The sequence below is a fragment of the Monopterus albus genome, unplaced genomic scaffold (genome assembly GCF_001952655.1).
Source record: "Monopterus albus unplaced genomic scaffold, M_albus_1.0 scaffold207.1, whole genome shotgun sequence".
In the NCBI taxonomy this organism is placed as follows: Eukaryota; Metazoa; Chordata; class Actinopteri; order Synbranchiformes; family Synbranchidae; genus Monopterus; species Monopterus albus.
Window position 1 is genome coordinate 347,337 of NW_018128087.1, and position 19,612 is coordinate 366,948.

Sequence of the window (19,612 nt, forward strand, 5' to 3'; positions counted from 1 at the left end):
GAGCGGTCGTTGTAGAATACTAGGACATCCTCACCTCCGTTCACCAGCTGGACACACAAACAAATCAAAACAAACAGTACATGAAGGCAGATTTACCTGAAGTCTGGCCACTATCAGCAAAACCTATTAAATATAAACTGTCACTTTAATAAAGACATAAAAGAATATAGAATAAGTGCTCCTGCAACTAAACAGTACACATAATGTCATGTCTGTAAGGCATCAAAAAAGCTTTGCTTTCTTCAGGGCACAGCATTCCGTGAAGATATTATTCATGTGTATGTGGTTTAAAAAAAACATCCTACCTCTGTCATGACTTTGTCCTGACATTTCTTCACATACTTCCCATCCGCCTTAACAATGGTTTGCAGGAACCTGAGGTACTGAACACGTCTCCCGTGTGTTTCAATGCAGTGCACAAAGTGATGGACCACACGGTCGCTGATCTCATTGCACAGGTGGTAGTTGTTCATAAAGATGTGACGCATTGTCTCAGCTTCCAGCAACTGTTGAAAACAACAGGAGCCATGGTTCATTTTCATGCAATTCACTGACCCATTTGTCAGAAATAGAAAAGTGTTTCTTAAAACTAGGACATCACTTTATTTATACTCAGGCAGTTGTTTTTTTTTTTATTGTGGGCTAATTCTGCTAATGCTGCTGTGTGCTCTATTAGAAGAGAGAAGCAATACGATATCAAAATACCCCCGGTGTGAGGAAGAGGTTCAGATGTTTATGTAGCAGAACTTGGTTCTGAGGGTTTCCTCTGCAGAAGTTCTGCAGAAACGTATGTGCCAGGGTCATGATCTCATTCATCTTCTCATCGTTCTGTACAGAAAGCACAACCAAACAAATGAAAGTAAAGAAGATCAAAGAGAAAGTCAAACAAAAGGAGATTAAAAAAAAAATCGATTTTACCAAAAGATTTAACACCAAAATCAACTGGGAGGAGTCATTCAGCTGACTGTTCTGGCTGTTACTCACCTTCTCATAGGGGATCTGCAACAGGTCTAGCACTACAGTGTGGGCCCCCATGTTCTTCAGCAGTCTCTGCTGCTGCAAACGACTCTTCTTACTGGGAAAACACAGCTTACTGAGCCGCAGTAGGATCTACAGATGAGAGGCACAAACCTTTTGTAGACTCACAGCAGCAACTAGAGACAGTAACCAGATTAACCTAAAATAAGGAGATGGAGCTCACCTCTTTGGTGATGCTGTAGTTGTTTGCCTTACTGCTGTCAATCTGAGATTTAGCATCCCCATTTTGTACTGGGCTCAGAGCAACTTCCTGGCAAAACACAGGCATTAAGTAAAAACATCCTTTTAGTGACTTGTAATTCCTTTTACGTTTATTTTCATGACATAGCAAACTAACAGCACCACAGTTCTCTCAGTTCTATCAAATAACTATATCCCCTTGTTAACAGGCATTTGTCATAGTGTATGCTGTCAGAAAAATCCCCGGGCTGATACTTTTCTTTAACAATAAAAGCAAGAATAATATTTTTCAAGTCATTAAAGTTAAACTTGATTAATAAAAAGTAGGTTCCTGTTCTGACAGACATTATCATTCATTATTCCTAAGCACTAGACAACATAACAAAACAGTCTGCACCGTTTTCTTTCCGCCAACCTTGATTATCTATAACAACAAACAAAGCAGCCGTTACAGTGCATCTGAATAACTGACAGGATGTTTAAGATGAATACAGTAAATTCCTGCAGAAGTCTAAATGTCACACTAAAATCTGGAGTATAAAACTTTGCTTTTTGATGCTGGATACCCTTAAATGATGGTACAACACCTCAATGTTTTGTTCTTTGTCCTGTCTGACCCCCAGGTCTTCACTGCTGTAGACACCACTCTTTTCCACCCACAGCTCTGACTTCTCAACTATCAGACGCAGCTGGTCCAGGTCCGTCTTAATCTGCTTGTAGTTCTCTACATCCTGCTCTGACACCAACAGCTGGACCTGGAAAACACACAGACAATGGATGAGAAATAAACCAGACACTGAGACATTAACAGAACAAATGTGTGTGTGAAAGCTAATCTCTGCCAACAAATCTCAGCACACCACTTTGGAAAGTCATCACATTGTTAAACTGGGAGCTTGAGCGGCTCCAGATTCCAGCTGAGGAAGCTCTTAGTAAGACGGTTTACAACAGCTGTTCTTTGGTCCATTGGAGAACTGATTACAATCCAAACTGATTATGGCAACCGCGACAAAAACAAAAACCTAATGCCACATGCTGTCAGTTCACTGAGCGTAACTGTTGTGTCGCTACCTGTCTATAGGCCTGCAGCACCTCGGCTCTCTGGCTGAAGTGCTTGAAGATAAGCTGCAGTGACCCAGACACCAGTGGGGGGTAATCTTGCATGATGAGATGGATCAGAACCCTTAAAAATGTCCGGCCACCCTCATCATCCAGCTCCACTGCACTTAACTCTGAGCTGAAATCATACATATGCACACTTGCATTTTTTAATGTGAATGTTTGAAAGTATTGTGACACAGTGGAAGTCAACAAACCATGTAGCACAACTTCACTGACCTTCCTGCAAACATGCTCTCTGCTTTGGCTGTAATCTCATCTATATCTGGTTCAGAGGCTAAAGACAAAATGTGAACAGCAGGTTACTTAAGTGTTGCAGGCCGCAGTGGTAAATGCTTAATTTAAATTGTAAATGGGAAGCTTTAGTATTTGAATTATGACAGATAAATGAATAAAGGTGCATTAAGTCTCACATGTCGGCAGAGGCATATCGGCCACTGAGGTAGAGCTGTCGCTTGTGGTCTTGTCCCCAAACTCTTTTTTGTAGATGGACAACAAGTATGTGATCCTGTAATCTAACCGGACACTCAGGATGAACTAGACAGGAAGGGAAAAGAGCATTAAAGAGAATCACTCATAATTTTTTATTTAATTTTCAAAAAGCATCCATCCATCCAGAAGGTAATGCTCACTTGCAGGATCTCAATAATCTTCAGCTTGGTGTCCATCACCATAATGTCCTCATTGTCTGTCAAGAAGTGTCCTTTACCATAGCGCAAAGAGGAAGGGGAGTCAGGGAGGCTGTGCGGCACACCTCGACTCATCACCATCTGAGTCATCATTTCTCCAACGCCATGGATCGTTCGCAGGACGTTATTGCCTAAAGGAAACATTCATCTTCACCCAATTTGCCTCGTGTATGTGTTTGTGTAAAGCCTATAACTTACATCTATTTATACTCATGCCTGTGAAAATTTGACTGTGTCCATTAAAGCTAAAACAACTGCCCTGAGGACATCAAATACCGAATGGCTCACAACAACTAAAACAAATAAATCAAATCCTTTTTATTTACCACTTTGTCCACTCATGTTAAACACTTACAAAACTTTGCCAATCCACCTGCAATCTTCTCTGAAACATTACCAAGGAGCATATCTCTCACGTCTTTCATTAACCTCTTAGTGACAAGTTTCCATTTCTGTAACTTCATATTTTGGTTCCATTCACATCCAAGGTTCTTTATCCGGTCCAAAACACTGACAGCAGGATGACTGCCTGAGTTTATTTCTCTCTCTACTAGATCCCTGTTACTTTTGCAGTTGAATTCAAAATCCTAACGCTTTTATGCATATCCTCGTTAACCACTACATCTATATTTGCCATCCAGAAAGCCAAGGACTATGGACACCGGTCTCTTGTCGGCCCTTCACTTGAAGAGGACAAATCATATGGGTCGTATTTTAATCTGAATCATACTTGTTGTACTGTCTGTCCCAAAAATACGGAACTACTTCCTCTCTGTTGAATTATCTTACTCCCTTAAATAGGAAAGGACAAAATACAGTTTTACACATTAGTTTTAAACTTTCTATCGATTGTTTAAAGGATTCATTAGAACAGCGAACCATAGCCTGACCACCACAGTGAAATAATTCACTCAGCACTGTGTCTGCACTCACCAGTCTCTGGGCTCTTGATGAGCTTGCTCATGAAGGTGAGTGGATGCTGGACGATATCCAGGATTGCCAGCAGGGTGCGTGTGAGACGCAGCAGCTCGCTAAAGCTATAGAAACCAAAGTAAACCAGGTTACGAGCCAGATTCACCACCTGGAAGAGAGACAGAAAACAGGACATTCATCACTGAAAAGTCAACAAAAGAAAAATACATAAAGCACAATTTGAAATCAGACTAAAATAATCAATATGAGAAAATAAACATGAATCATTATATGCACCTTTCCTATCAAGTTTATTTTACCTCTAGCGTGAGTTCATTCTTCTCCTTATCCTCAAATGGAAATTGCTGGCTGACAACATCTTTAAGGTATTCTTCCACAAAGTCCATGGTGTGCGCAAACTTCCTCTTCATCTCGTCTCGTGAGGTATCAGTGGACCCGTACTCAAACCTACAGAAGCCAACAATCGCAATCTGCATGTGAGGATTCTCTAAGTATCCCCATACCATCCCACACACACAATTCATACACAGATGCTCACTCATTGATGGTGATCTTCGAGGGGATCTCTGTCCAGAGGCGGGCGTAACGTACAGGCACCACAGCTTCCTGCGGGTCACGATCCACATGCATATGCAGCATGAGGCGGCAAAAGGAGGCTCTGAGGTTGTAGGGCAGGCAGTCGTCGAACATGCAGCGTAAGATCAGATCCACAGGTAGCTGAGAGGAGATCTGGTTGATGGCTAGGTACTGACGGTCCAGACACATTTTAGCAAACAGGTTCAGCTGGTACCTGCAGAAGAGGTAGAAGAGAAAAAACCTGTGAAGGGGTTTTTGTTTTGCAAATTGGAAGAAAAGGCATTCCTCCTGCTGCTTGTTTCAGCTATTTGTGTAATACTGGGAAAAGAAGGTTTAGCAAACTAGAGGGACTAAGTTCAATGTCACTGTCACCTGTAGTAGGTGATAATGTCTACATCCATCTTGTGGTTGCCCTTGGCATCCTGGGCCAAGTGGCGGATGGATTTGCCATGAGGCTCCTTGTTGCTGTCGATCCAATAGAGCCAAACCTCCTCCTCATCCACATCCTCCTGCAATAGGGAAGACTCCATGGTGTTGTCTGTGTTGGGGATTAATCTGGGGGTGTGGGGTGACAAGGCTGTTACTAGAAAAACTGCACACATTACACTTTGGTGCAGAGCAGAAGCTGCTGAAAATGTTCATTTCACAGGAGAAAACCATCCTCAGACATGCTGTGACGAGTATGTGCATGTTTAAAAATGAACAACTGAAATACATTACGGAAGGACCAACTAGGATGCTTTAAATATAGATACCACAGGGTGTGACTCACTTGGTCTGTATGAGGATATCTGCGTTGGTGGGATTCAGCACAAATTTATAGATAAGCTCCTGTGTGACAGGGATGGCAGTCTTGTTGGACACACAGAGATCAGAGAGATAATCCAAGAATCTGGAACCAGAGATGAATAACCACGTTTCAGGAGAGAGCACATGAAATGACAGTATACATTAAAGTTTTTGTGTGTTACTAACTTTGACCCTGTTTTCCTTAGGACTTTTTTTTTGAAAATTCTTTATATGATAGGCTCTAAGTTTCAATCTCTATTAGTATATACTGTACTGTATTAATGCCACATAAAAAAAACATGTAACATGGTTGAACATAACATCTCATAACATATTGATAATGCATGCCAGCGTAAAATATGGACCATAAAGCTAATAAAAAGGCAAACATTTTATTTTGCACAAACAAAATATTAATATGCATTTTTACAACTTTTATGCACAGTATCAGAGCTTTGTCTTTTCTTTTACTAAATTGTTCCCTTAAGTCATCTAATGTTTGGGAGGTGAACATGTCGGACCTGGGTTCTCTGTTGCGCCTCAGCAGGTTAACAAAGGTCTCAATCTCTTTGGCTGTGATGTGTTTTTCCAGAAGCTTGCGGTTGTTGTGCAGCAAGGCAGTGATTGTGTCCTCAGCCAGAATCTCATACCCAATCTGAGACTGCATGATCGAGAACTTTTTGGCAATATATTCCTATGTGGAACAAGAAACATGATTATAAACACTTCTGATGTACATAGTGGTGAAGAGGAAATAAATACAACAGAAGCATTACAGTGTACTGAACTGCAACTAGTTTAACATTACCCAGAAAAAAACGTGTTGAACAAAAATAATGCCCTGATTTACATTCAGGAAGTTACATCCACAACCTGTCAGCCACTAGGCAGCTCAACAGGAGCTGTTAGTGGATAGTCAAGAGCTTATTATTATCATCAAGGGCCGTGGTGCTTTCAATTAATCTACTGACTGCTGACTAATCATTTAACTGGTCAAATGTCAAAAATAATGGCAGACAGGTTTAAAACTTATCCAAGCCTAAGTGAGGCCAAGCAACTGCTTGGTAAGCAGGAAAAAAAAGCAATTTAATGAAATAGAGAATAGTGAGCAAATCCTCATGTTTTTAAAAGATGAAACTAGCGAGCGTTTGGTATTTTTACTCAACAAGATTAGATAAATCATTTTGCTGTGGTAATTAGGACATATGAAATGTCCCCATACATATTTTGATTTTCTGTACTTAGTTTAGCAGACATGTTGGATTTTCATAGCCACTGGAAAACAATGAGTCTTACTAATGGCATGAGTGAAGGCTCTGTACTCCTCAAGAACATTTCAATGTGTGGACTGGAGAAGCCGGGAATCAAACGGACAAGATGCACAGTATAACTGCCTATCAGACCCTAAAGAATGACCCGGATCCGATCTAGAGCAAGGATTTTGTGTTGTTCTGGATCTCATTCTTCACAAGGGACCCATTTGCGTGAGTGAATGCTGTGCCTTGGCAGAGGTGCATCCGCTCATTGAGTGCTCGCATTAATGAAGTAATTCTAAGTTAAACTGACTGAAAGAAAGAGGAACAAGAATAAAAGCAGGAAACTAAAAACAACCATCATGTTTTCTACAAAGGTACTGTGTGTATACTTCTTGTTTTATTTGTAATAAAACCTCACATAGGCCAGTGTGTCACAGACTGAAATGCAGGACAACATTACTGCACCTAAAGTCCTACGTCAGGGGTTTTCAACTGAGTAAGGTCCAGGGACCGCCATTCTGACTAAGAAGAGACTTGAGGACCACTGGTGTGGGATGGCTAGACCAGATGGCACTATTTTAATTCTAAAGAAAAATTATAATAATCTTGGCTTTTGTCATCATTCACAAACAATAATTAATACATGGAAATTTGTTTAAAAAAACAAAAAACAAAGCTGTGATGCCCAATGTGAAACTGCTTACTGAATACATGGTCAGGGATCACTTGCCAAGCCTTCACAGGCCACTAAATGAAAACCCCTGTCCTAAGTCAATAAAATAACTCCATATAATAAATTGTACAGGAGCATTTAGCTAAAATTAAGCTGATAGCTAATCAGCCATCAATAACTGACTGAGGAAGAATGCATCAACAAAAGCGTTTCATTCCTTGTGAACTGAGCTTTTCATTTCTATGAGAGAAATTTTGCTATTTCTTAATTCAGAAATTATATGGTCTTAAACTTGTATAGCGCCTTTCTATGCTTTTACAGCACACTCAAAGCGCTTTCACATTATTCGGCCATTCACCCATTCGCACTCCCAAGCACTCACGCATTCACACACCGGTGACATCACCGGGAGCAACTGGGGGTTCAGTGTCTTGCTCAAGGACACCTCAACATGTTGACTGGACAAGCCGGGAATCGAACCGCTAATCCCCCGGTTAGGAAACGACCCGCTCTACCTCCTGAGCCACAGCCGCCCTCATTAAGGCGGCATATGAGCTGACTATTATCATTAAACTCGTTATGACTTATCTTTCCATGTGGCTCACTCATCAAAATACAGTTTGAAGAGCACTTGGGTTTTTTTGATTGAGGGCACCATTACAGCAGCTGTGGTGCCTGCATAGATTTTCACAGTCTCCCTGTTAACAGACGCCTCTCTATCCAACATCCTGTTGATAGTGATCGCTTTTAATGAGCCTGTTGACAACTCAGTGAATACTTATTATTAGACTTGTGCAAAAAGACAGAAACATGCCTGGTTCTTGCGATAATCCTGCTGGGAGTGTCGCAGCACCCTGTAGCAGAGTCTCAGCATGTACTTGAAGTGAGCATAGCGCTGGTCTCCCAAATCCTCCAATTTCAGCATCGGACCATCACCCTGATCGCTGAATGGAGCTTTCAGGATACCAAAGATCTGAAAGGGGAAAACCATGCATACAAGGATGGAAAACCAACCAAGCATTTGCAGCAATAACATACTTTAATACACAAATCTGAAGTTATTGTAAAATATGTCACTAATGGAAATTAATTCTTCTTGATTTGGTCCAGGCACCACCATCAGTCCTTCTGTTACAATTCAGATCACTCAGCATTCTGGTCTCGACACAAAGGACAGACAGAAAGTGTGCGTTTGTTCTCATGCTAACCTGGGCCAGGATGTTCTGTTCCCTCATGAGTTTCTGCCTCTCTCGGTTGGGTGTAGAAGTGACCACAGATAAAACATCCTGGCCGTTGTTTGGCACCACACACACAAAGAAAACCAGGTCCTCCAGGAGCTTGGTCACAAACCTGAAATATATATATATAAAGGCAAAAAATAAAGTTTGACATTATTATACTGTATATGCACACCGTCTTGTTCCACCTGTATCATCATGTCTCCGTACCTCCTCTCATTCTGTGCGATGTTGCCACACTGAAGCTTCTTCACGGTGGCTTCCAGGACCTTGCTGGCATCATTGGCGAAGTCCAAGTCCCTCACCTCCGACAGGGGAACAGATACAATGGCAAAAGCCTCTTTGTCCTCTTTAGTGGGACAGGTGCCAATCTATTGTGACAGCCAAAAGAACTTTCCACATAACTCATCTGTGATGATTTACTTGTGTGAGTATGAGAATGTGAGTGTACATGATTGGACCTTCAGCATAACTGGTCGCTCCTCCTCTACATCGATGGGGACGCTGGTGCTGGTCACCCAGGTGTTGGTGCATAGGTGTCTAAGCCTCACATAGGAGTTTCTGAGGGAGGATGTAAAGTTTTTTATAGCAGATATTATTTTATTTGATTGCATGATCTTTCTGCTCTTAGTGAACTGAAAAAGTATCAGTGTTGGTAAATCAGTGTTTCAGTCAAAGTTTGACAAATTTTTATCTTTGGAAATCTGTGATTTTACATTTAGCACCAATCGTCACATCAAAGTTTGTCCAAATCTCTGATTTAATACCAACTACTGAACAAACAATCAGCCTTAGGTGTACTTTGTGTTTAGTCTGAAATACCAGTGCTAGCATACTATAATAAAATGGACATGTAAAACATTACATCTGCCTGTTAAAGTCATTATGCATATTTTAGCATTTATATTACTTGAGCAATTATCTAGTAAAAAAAGTAGATTTCAGATTGCTCTAACCAACAACAAAATGGCACTGAGATACTTAGTGGAAACTCACAGCAGCAGATGGTTTGGATACAATCTCACCCTAATGGAACATTTCCTGACAAGAACTACCGTGCACTGTGTTGTGAACTCTAGTGAAATGTGTTCCCTGTGGATACAACCATAGCAGATGTAACTAGTTACTGTTATTCTTGCCCCCATGTGAGCGACTGACCTGGGCACGAGGCAGTCGGCTCGCTGCAAAGTGGTGGCATCCAGCTCAAACAGAGAAGCAATGTCATTCCCATGGGGAACAGAAAACAGGGTAAAAGCAATCTTCTCTGCTGCTTGATGCTTCCTCTTGAAGAACACAGTATCGGTCTCATTCTGAAGCACACACACACACACACATTTGTTTTCATTACAAAATTCCTAAGCCTGGACTGAAGATTTGTCTCTATGTCTCATCATACCGTCTCCTTTCGCTATATATTTTTATTCAGTGATTTTATTTTGTATTTAACTGTTGTGAAGCACTGTTCAAAAAGGTGCTATATACATAAAGATTGCTTGTATGGCTTGCTAACTAGACCAGGTCTCCTTTGAAGAAGAGATACTGTAAAATAAAAGGTCAAAAAAACTAAATTGCTGGCATGCTAGTGGTGACTTTATATTGATTTGCATTTATTTTCTGGAGGCTTAGCAAAACCTCAACCATAACAACTACTTTCTTAACCTAACTCTGAGCCTGAGCTCACCCAATCCTTAAACCAAGTCATCACTCTAAAATCCAATGAGGATGAGTCTCCAAAATGTGTGTTAACAGGTTTCGCTCCCCACAGTGGGAGTAATACCAGGCGCATATGTGCACACACACAGAGTGCTTATAAATATTTATATCTTCTATAGTCTAAACATTGAGGCTGATTTAAGTCAACAAGATTTTATATGGTGACTATTAATAAGTCTATGTGACCAAAAACCTGACCATGGATAAGTTTTGTGTCAGATTGCTATACTTCTCCATACGCTAATAAATGAGCTCAACTGTTGATAAAAACTGTGAGGGCAGACAGATGTGAGCCAAACAATACTGTCACAGCCTTTTACACTAATGAAGTATCAAATTAGAGAGGAATGTATCCAGAGAGCCATGACTTCGCTGGGTGGTGTGTTCGGCACTGCAGCATGTAGGCTGCTACAATGTGCACTGTGCAGATGCAGCAGATAATGGCAAGGGTTAATTTCTCCCACTGTTCTCTGCATGTCAATGGGAAGCTCCCCAGAGCTGCCTCCACGCCTCAGCATCTCTCCCCTCCCCTCCCCTGGTGACTCACCCCACCAGCTTAGCACAGGCGAGTGAAGCGGAGCAGACAGCACGTCTGCCTCCCCTCCATCCCCTCTCGCAGGGCACCCCCCACACCCAGACGTTATGTAAGGAGCCCCCAGTGTGTCTGAAATTCAGCTCGTGCATGAGAAAAGTGTGTGAGGCTGACAGTTTGTGTGCTTGTTTCTTACATTGCCAGAATACAAATGTGCAAGGTAGCTAAGAGCTGAAAGAAATATCTAGATATAGATTCAGAATTTGTGTGTGTACAATTACTTTGTGAACGTAACAGAATTGGTGATATTGCATAATCAAAGGGTGAGGAGACAGAGCCTGAAGTTGGAGAGACAATGTGTAACTCCTGAGATAAATGTTCTTTCCAGTAAAACACTCATAATTTTCTCTCCTGTTTATCAACTCATTCTCTTTTGGAGTCAAGGATATCCTAACTCATCTATGGTGCAAAATGACAAATTATTGATGTTGCTAATGGTGTGAATTATAAATAAATACCAAGATAATGAGAACAATCTGTCAATAACAGCCCCAGTCGGTGGTCAGCTGTATGTGATTTTGTGGCTAATTGTGCCTGTTTGACTGACATACCTCTCCTCTGGACTCCACTGTGTTGTCTTTGAATTCAGGGTTCACCTGCAGAGAAAATGAGCAGTCAGTGGCCTCAGATCTAGAAAACTCTGATGATCAACCTACTTGTATCATGCCCCATCACCCAAATCCAAACTTTTCAACAGCAAAATATGGGTGATAATGGTCATATCCATGGGAACACTGCCATCTACAGCACATCGCCTAAAATCAACTGCTTTTCCAGACACTGAAGTATACTTCATACTCTTAGTGTGAAAAAAGTGACTCAGACAGTTAGTGTAACCTACTTTTCTAAAACTATGATATAATTCAACACAGTGATGAGCAGCTACAAAAGACAAATGAAAACGGCAGCTCTGACTCAATCGGGAGAGTAAAGTTCACCTCAGCTGCAAGGTAATTTCCAGTTGCCAGATGTTTAAAACGGAAGAGACTGTTCCACTGGCCGGCTCCACCTCTACAGGGGTCATAGTGCACGACCTGCCATAGGGACACAATAAAAACACAGTGGATCGATTTAAAATCAAGGTATAATTTCTGTTAAATATTCTCTTGTTCTTTAAGGTCAAACCAAATGAAACATGGGCAGCATGTGTTCATTTTCAGTGCACTAACAGTTTAGCCTATCACTGTGGAGTCGGAATGAGAGGGTCCTCCTACTGTGTGTGCAAAGTAACAGAGGGATTTGTGTTTGTCATACTGACACAACAACATGTCAATAACTGATAAGGTAACAGTACATTCTAGCACAACAGGAACTTCAATTTAGTGCAAGCTGATAAAAAGGAACATACAGTACAATGGACAGAGCATTACAAAGAACTAAAGTGACAGACATAATTATACATAGTATGACAAAACAAACTTTAAGGAGTTTTTATATTGTTGTTTGGCTAATCCTTACTAAAGGGACAATACATCGGTTTCAATTTTGCATCATTATTTCTTTCTAAATATAACAATGATTTTAATAAGCCAATTAAGGCAGCATCAGTGATCTAGCTGTGTTTTACCTCAACCTCCCAGAGAGCCTTGGAGCTGGTAGCAGAGGTGGCAGACTGCCTCAGTGTGGTCCTGAGAAAGACATGCTGCTGCCTTTTGTACTCGTCACAGGTCAGAAACTTCTCCTGCTCAGCATGAAACAGCCTCACCACGTCTCCCTGGCAGAGGACACACAGAAAACACGAGACTGTGGCATGATATCTACATACCGTTTGCTCTAAACATATAAACTGCACTACAAGCAATTCTGCTTAAACATGGACCTAATAAACAGAATTAACAGCAATAAAACACCGTACCCCCTTTAGCACATCTTCCCTGTATTCACTAAACTTCATGAACAAGGTGACCTTCCAGCTGGTGTTACAGTTGACGGCATTAACCTGTAGCAGGAAGCAAACACAACATAAAATCACTGATTTTCATGTTTTAACCAAAGCTAATGAAAAACAAATTCGTCTGTGGGCTAAGAAGATTGTTTATTAAATTAAAACCACCAAGAGAAGATACAAGCTACAGGTTTTTCTTGCTGAAAAGTTGTTGTAGGCTTTAATCTGACAATAGTTACATATTTTTAAATGAACAAGTCCCACCTCTTTGCAGCCGGGGTTGTCTAGCAGCTCAATATTACTAGCATGAAGAGGCTGCCCTGCATTTACTGGCATCAGCACCACCTTGTCTCCAACCACCACCTTAAACCCAATCAGAGACAGTCACATCGTTGCAGCAGGGACAGGTTTGTAGACTTCCAGCAGTGTTCAAATGAATGAATGAAACAGAGAGTAAGTGGGCATCCATGCAAGGGTTTGCTTTCTCAGGTCTGCAAACATAACCAGCAGGCTGAGCTTCACATGAAAGAGGATGAGCCGTTCACCGCAAACAGGTTTATTCACACTATGGTATGTGCACACGAATGCAGCATTCAGAGGCAGAGTGACTAAGAAGTACACCACCTATGATATTATCATTGCTTGCATTAATACATGCTCTCTAACACAGTCTAACATAGGTTACAATAGACTCTACACAGTTAATTGTATTTCATGTTATGCAGCCGTACACAAGCACACTGGGGCTTTAGAAGTGGGTGAATCAGCACATTTATTTCAATGCTGTGCTGGAACATTTAAAAGCATTTAAACTATTATGAAGCAATATCAGTGACACACAGTAGAAAGAGTAAAATTCACTGAATATTTTTAAAGCTTAACCTGAAAGTCTACATGCACTGGGAAGTGGATCCATGCTTTCGCTTGATATTCTGTGTCTGACCTAATAATGCACAAACACCATGCGCAACCAAGAGCAATACCTTCAACCATAGGATGCTAAAGCCAAAGGGAAAGGACAAATTCAGAAATGTTACTGAAACATGACAAAAAAATGAATTAGGTGTCTCGACAGAGAGGAATCAAGTTGCTGTACAATACTTTGTGTCTATAGAAATGTGATTCCAACCAGAGGGAAACCTACATTATCTCCTTCGCTGCGAAGCTTCCAGAAGGGCTGAATGTAGAACCAGGAGCCCTCGTTCCCAGCTGGGTCCAAAGAAACCCGCATGGCATTCTTCTCAAGCAAGGCAGGGAGACGCTTGTTCACCGTCAGGTACTTATTACTCTTAATGTGCAGGAGCTGAGACAGAAGAATTATGGCATTTAAATACTACAAGAGCAATGGTGGAGGAATTATTCAAGTCCTTTACTTCAGTATTAATACTGTACCACAAGGTAAAAATACTCCTTTAAGTGCAAAAACCCTGAACTGAAAATGTTATTTATGTGAGAATAATCAGGAAAATGCATATGAAGTATCAAAAGTAAAAGTACTTAATGCAGAAAAAAGGAATGTGACTATTATACATAATCAGATTGTGACTTATGTGCAAGCAAAATGGTTTAGTTGCAACTTATGATGTTTTCAATGAATCAATCGATTGTTTTGTATAAGCTGAGAAAAAAACACAAAGTGACACATTTGCATTGTTTGTATTTTACTAATTTTTAGGAGAAGTGAAGCTCAAAATGATTTAATTTAAATTAATTAAAAAAAGAAAAGTAGCAAATCCTCTTAATGAAAAGCTGGAACTGAAAAATATTTTGCTTGAAATTCTAAATATCTACTTGTATATATTGTTGGGTACATTAAGCTCGTCATAGGTATCAGGGATTCAATCCCTGAGCCATCAGGGACTGTATGATAGTAATAAAACTTTGTTAAATAAGAAGACCAAGGCAAAGTTCTGGACTCAAGACACCTGAGGCCACAGATGTTTGCTGAAGAGATGGGCTGTACCTGGATGACGTTGCTGTATTTGACAACTTCTCCAAGGAGCTTCTTGTTCTCTGAATCGTTCTGTTTCTGCTCCAGTTCTGCCGCATGCTGATTAAAGAAAGAGTGATTTGTTAAAGGCCTGGGATACACATCAAAATGAAGGTCTACATGCAGACTGTGATTTTTTTTTTTTAATTCTACCTGTAATTTCTTAAGAAGGTCATCCTCAGTGTTGTTGTTTCCTTGTTTGCCTTGTTTTGCCTTCCAGTACTGCTTCTGGGCTGAGTATCTGCTCATGGGACACACCTTGAAGAGGCAATCTGCAGGAGATGAGAAGCATTTAGGGACCCAGGAAGATTCTCTCTGAGTCAGGTTAAACAGAGCGCAAGGGTCTTAAATGTGGCGAAACTGCATTTTTGAGGTTAATGGTTATGTACCAACTAGAGGTCTGTACAGTCAGTGAAACACATTAAAAGCTTCTCTAAACCCACAGTGTTATTTTACACAACACTGTGCAGAGGATCTGGTCAGCCTTGAAGGTTAAAGAAAACAGAGAGTGTGCATTTGTGTGACTGTGTCTACACTTACACACCTCTGAACTTTTTGGGTGGGTTGGCTAGGTCTCCAGCATCAGGCTGGACCACACACCTGTCATCGACAAGCCTGTAGAGAACAGCAAAACAAAAAGGTTTTAATTAATTCATCATAATTTATTAAGTATATGACAGCTTTGGCTAATTTTAACCTTTCTGTACACATACTGCAATTGATAGGCAATAGTCATACTGAACAGTAAATCATTTACATAGAGGTAACACAAACTGTATCGCAGTCAAATGAAAATGACACAAAATCTCAAATTACTATTGATCATCTGAATACGTGGCTCGAAACCACACAGACTCTCCAGCTGGCTGCCCACCTGCAGGAAGAAAAGCTCAGCTGGCACCATAAGAATGAGTTCTGTTCACTGCCTCCTTGGAGCTTTACCACTATCTGCATTGATGCTCTGAACCTTCCTAGATGGAGCTCATCTAATTTAACACTGCTCTGATCTCTGCTTCCTGGTTCAGCCAGGGGAGGTCTGCTCAGTCTTGTTTTCTATATGGAGATAAAGTGGGATAATGTGACATCCAAGTGTCTCTGTCTTTCACATTTAGTGCAGACCAAAAACAGATGAACGGCCAATATTTTAAATCAAAACTAACAAGATGTCAACATTGTATAATATGCAAAATGTAAAAGAAGGATTTGAGAAAGACACTGTACAGGTCACTGACGTAAAGCCAACTTTCTTGTGTGTACATAAAGTAGAGTGGGCTGCTGCCACCAGAGGAAGCCATGTGGTTTCTGTTCAGGACTGATTAGAGGGCATTCGGAGGGTTTTGTGCTGTTACTAACTGTGTTTTTACCCACATTCTAGCCTTTTGTTTGCTTGCTGCCGACTGTTTCACACACTGAGATGGGTCACTGACAGGTTCAGAGACGCACAGCCGGTCAGTGGACTTCGTATATCATAACTAGACCAGTAAATGCTTTGATTAAAAAGTGTTGATAGGGACAAATTAAAGTTGCACACATGCATTACATAAGTAACTGTGCCAAGTGTGCACATGGTTTGTACAGGCTAATTTATCGCAATCATAAAAAATAAAAAATAAAAAACATTTAAAAGGTGGGCAACTCATTTCAGAAACAATTTTGTTATTTTCCTGAACTTTGTAAACAGTAGTCAGGCAGTGTGCATTAAAGACATTATGTTAAAGTAACTGGAGTGATGGGTGACAGGTTTTGCCACTTGTTGGCCTTTTTTTAAAACCAAACTAATAATCCATTGACTTGAGTAACATTTGCCCAGGAAGTTTTATTGAAGACTCAATTTCATCCTGGTACTTGGTTTTGTCAGGTCATGACAAGCTAACCAAGCCAAGTCTGAGAAAAGCATACTGTTATTTAAGATAATATAGAGTAAAAGGACAATGAATTCTATAGCTAGATTTAACTTGTGTGTCAAAACCCTGTTCTGTAAACAGCATGGCTCACAGTATGTTCTTGTGTATTGTTTGGGACATAACAGTGTTTGCAGGTTTGCAGCTTTATAGCCACAGACCAAGCATATCCATTCATCCCATCCACTGAGGAGAAACATAATGCAACACACAATTCCCCTGATTCATACAAAGCTGGCAGCTCTGCTGAAGCGAATTGAGACATTTCCTGTTTATGCCACGACACTGGATCAGTGTCAGTCCACAGGGTGTGTCTGTATTATTTCCACCAACTCTCTATTGGAATTACATCTTAATGAGAAACAATAAAGCCCAACAGGAAGCACTAACAAGTGCTAAATGACTAAACAGGAAGGCTCTCCGGGACAAGTATTTTGACCTCATAGATAAGTAACTTTAAGTCCGCAGAGGGCCGGTCATTGGTTCAGACAGAGGGTCTGATGGCGCCTGACACTCACAGCAAGTGCAAGAGATTTCTATGTAACCAAGTTAAACATGAACCAAAGATAAATCTACAAGGCTGAACATGGACAAGCTAATTATAGCTCCACTGGAAGAGGACTAAGACAGCAACATAGAAAAAGTACAATATGTAATGCACAGCAGCAGTTCTGTGTTTCCTTTGATGAGCAGTTTCTAGGGAAAGCAGAAAATCAGAAAAGGGTACCAATTCAGCATGTGTAAAATATTTTAGAACCACTTCCTTACTGCATGTTTCAACCTCCTGATAAAGCAGCTCAGTAATCTGAGGCACACTCATTAAACATATCCTATTATTTTACATTTGTTGAAATATATAAACCAGTGGGAAAGCAAGCATATATATAAAAAAAACACCAAAACAATGGATACAGAATCATTTTATCTTTGATCTACAGGTCCACAATGAAGTGAATCCCTATGAAACAAAAAGGTCTCCTAAATGAACCCCCTTTCAGAATTAAAAATGTGGGAAAGCACAAGATCCTAATAGTTAAGATCACTAGCGGTAATGTCCTTTTAAGGAAAGTAAAGGCCACTTGATTTGAGTGTTAACAATGTAAGGTGTGCGAGCAACATATTTAATGTTATCCTAAGTAAACATGGGCTATGACTGAGGTTACATTGTGCCCTCAGGGGCTGTGGCTCAGGGAAATTCCTGCAGACCTTGGTTGAGATCTGGCACACCACAGCCCTTGATAAAGTATTCAGCACTCCTGTCAAACTACATGACTTATTGAACTGCTGATAAGACTTTCACTACTTTGCTTCACAAGAGGAGGTGTGCACATTTGCATTTTGAATTTTACAGCCCATGTGTGGTGCTGGCACAGGCCTTTAAAAAGTTCAGAAATCTTCAGCGAAATAAAGGTTACCTGTGTGCATACCTGCAGATCGTCAGAGAACACTGCTGTGTACAACCAGGTTGTAAGTCAACGTACAAAAACCAGCTGCCACTCTCTCAAATATGAGATTATTTTGACTCGCCACAGTAAAAGGCTGTGATCTGTCATGAAGTTACTGTTTGCAGAGGGAATTTAAGTCAGGAAAAGGAACAAAAGAAGAAGTGAGAAAGAGTGCAGAAAAGAGAGAGAGAGAGGTGGGTGGGGCAGGCTTATTTTACAGGGCCAGTTGATCTTTCCACACTTGTTCTGCAGCCTCGGAGGCCAGGTTGCACTCAGAACCACCTTGCCATCAAAGGGCTTGAGGGATTTCTTGCATTACTCTGCAGAGTGACACAGTAGTTTCCATCACACCTACATATAAATATGAAGTCAGACTGACAACTGACTGGATAAATGTATGAGCGCTGACTTACAGAAAAAAGAAACTCACTTTACATTTAAAGTATTGGTTCCATTATTGTGATCCATTAAAATGAAGCAGTGTCTGTTTGCAAAAGTTATTTGCAACTTGAGACAAAAGCAGTGCAAAAAAACACTGTAGATTAGTAAGAAGCATTATCCCATTACCAAGGTAGCAACCTCTCTATAGTGACTGAACATGGCAGTTTCTACAAGTAGGTTCAAATTTAGGATTTTGAGCTACAAATCACCTTCTCTGAAATAAAAATGTGGTTCACACACCCAATGAAAACTTTGAAGACTACATGGACAATCCATCTCAATGCAGAAAAGGGTTACTCCTTTACTTTATGCTCACTAAACCCACATACAGACATTAATCATAGACCTGTAAACATCTAAATGCCTCAAAACACCTTGTTGAATGTCATCCACACAGCTGGATAGCTATGTCTGCAGGTGAGGGGGAGTGATCATAACTTACTACTGGCTGCCCTCATTTTGTTCAAGTGGTGTTGTGGGTCCCCGGGACAGCAACAAGCTCTTGTCTACCTGGGCAACGGGCTGCTTTGCATTCCTGTTACATTTGCGTAAACGTGAACAGTTCCCTGAGAAGCCGTGTGCACGCTGACAGGCCTCGGCCAGAAGTTGCAGTTTGCAGTGCGCGTACAGAAAGGCAGAAAGCTCCAACTTGTGTCGGAGGTAAAGCGAAAGCGGTTAAAGCAGTACATATGACAAGATTAAGCCACATGTACTCTGAAGTGAGTAAAAAGTGAGAAGCAGGCATAAGGAACATACCCCAAAGTACTGATGAAGCCATTCACCGAGCCTTCCGCGTAAAGAGACACAATGTCTCCAATGTGAAGAAAACTGGATCTATGCTCTGACATTTTCTGTATTTAATGAAGATACACTTAAAATGTGTCTTGGATTTCCATTTATAAAACAAATGGCACTTCTCGGCTGAAGTAATCCGCACGTTACAGCGCCTCCAGTTTCGTAGTAGTCCTCAGATTCACCTTCATTCTTACAGATCCAATGTTAGTTTTCACCAAATCGACTGAAAAGAAACGAAAGTGCAAAAACCTGCTGTCGACTTTTAAGAAAACGCTGTTTTCAGAGTTCTTTAACTTCTTCCTGTATCAGACAAACCGAGGGGTGCTCCTTCTTCTCATCTTAAGGGGGAGGAGACTGCT

General features: G+C 40.8%; 1 protein-coding gene across 1 annotated transcript in view; it reads right to left on the reverse strand.

Annotated features, from left to right (window-relative positions):
- itpr2 (inositol 1,4,5-trisphosphate receptor, type 2) overlaps positions 1-19,612 on the reverse strand; it is a 50,840-nt gene extending 31,228 nt beyond the window's left edge. The window contains 31 exon segments of the mRNA XM_020618536.1: positions 1-47; positions 306-506; positions 706-828; positions 985-1,110; positions 1,202-1,288; positions 1,806-1,973; positions 2,290-2,455; positions 2,557-2,614; positions 2,751-2,874; positions 2,970-3,157; positions 3,960-4,107; positions 4,259-4,406; positions 4,498-4,749; positions 4,908-5,090; positions 5,308-5,427; positions 5,846-6,018; positions 8,068-8,226; positions 8,462-8,603; positions 8,702-8,862; positions 8,953-9,052; positions 9,650-9,801; positions 11,348-11,392; positions 11,735-11,830; positions 12,364-12,510; positions 12,652-12,735; positions 12,946-13,044; positions 13,826-13,984; positions 14,645-14,731; positions 14,825-14,943; positions 15,216-15,286; positions 19,215-19,612. Of these exon segments, the coding sequence (XP_020474192.1) occupies positions 1-47; positions 306-506; positions 706-828; positions 985-1,110; positions 1,202-1,288; positions 1,806-1,973; positions 2,290-2,455; positions 2,557-2,614; positions 2,751-2,874; positions 2,970-3,157; positions 3,960-4,107; positions 4,259-4,406; positions 4,498-4,749; positions 4,908-5,090; positions 5,308-5,427; positions 5,846-6,018; positions 8,068-8,226; positions 8,462-8,603; positions 8,702-8,862; positions 8,953-9,052; positions 9,650-9,801; positions 11,348-11,392; positions 11,735-11,830; positions 12,364-12,510; positions 12,652-12,735; positions 12,946-13,044; positions 13,826-13,984; positions 14,645-14,731; positions 14,825-14,943; positions 15,216-15,286; positions 19,215-19,306 (4,025 nt within the window). The 5' untranslated portion in view covers positions 19,307-19,612.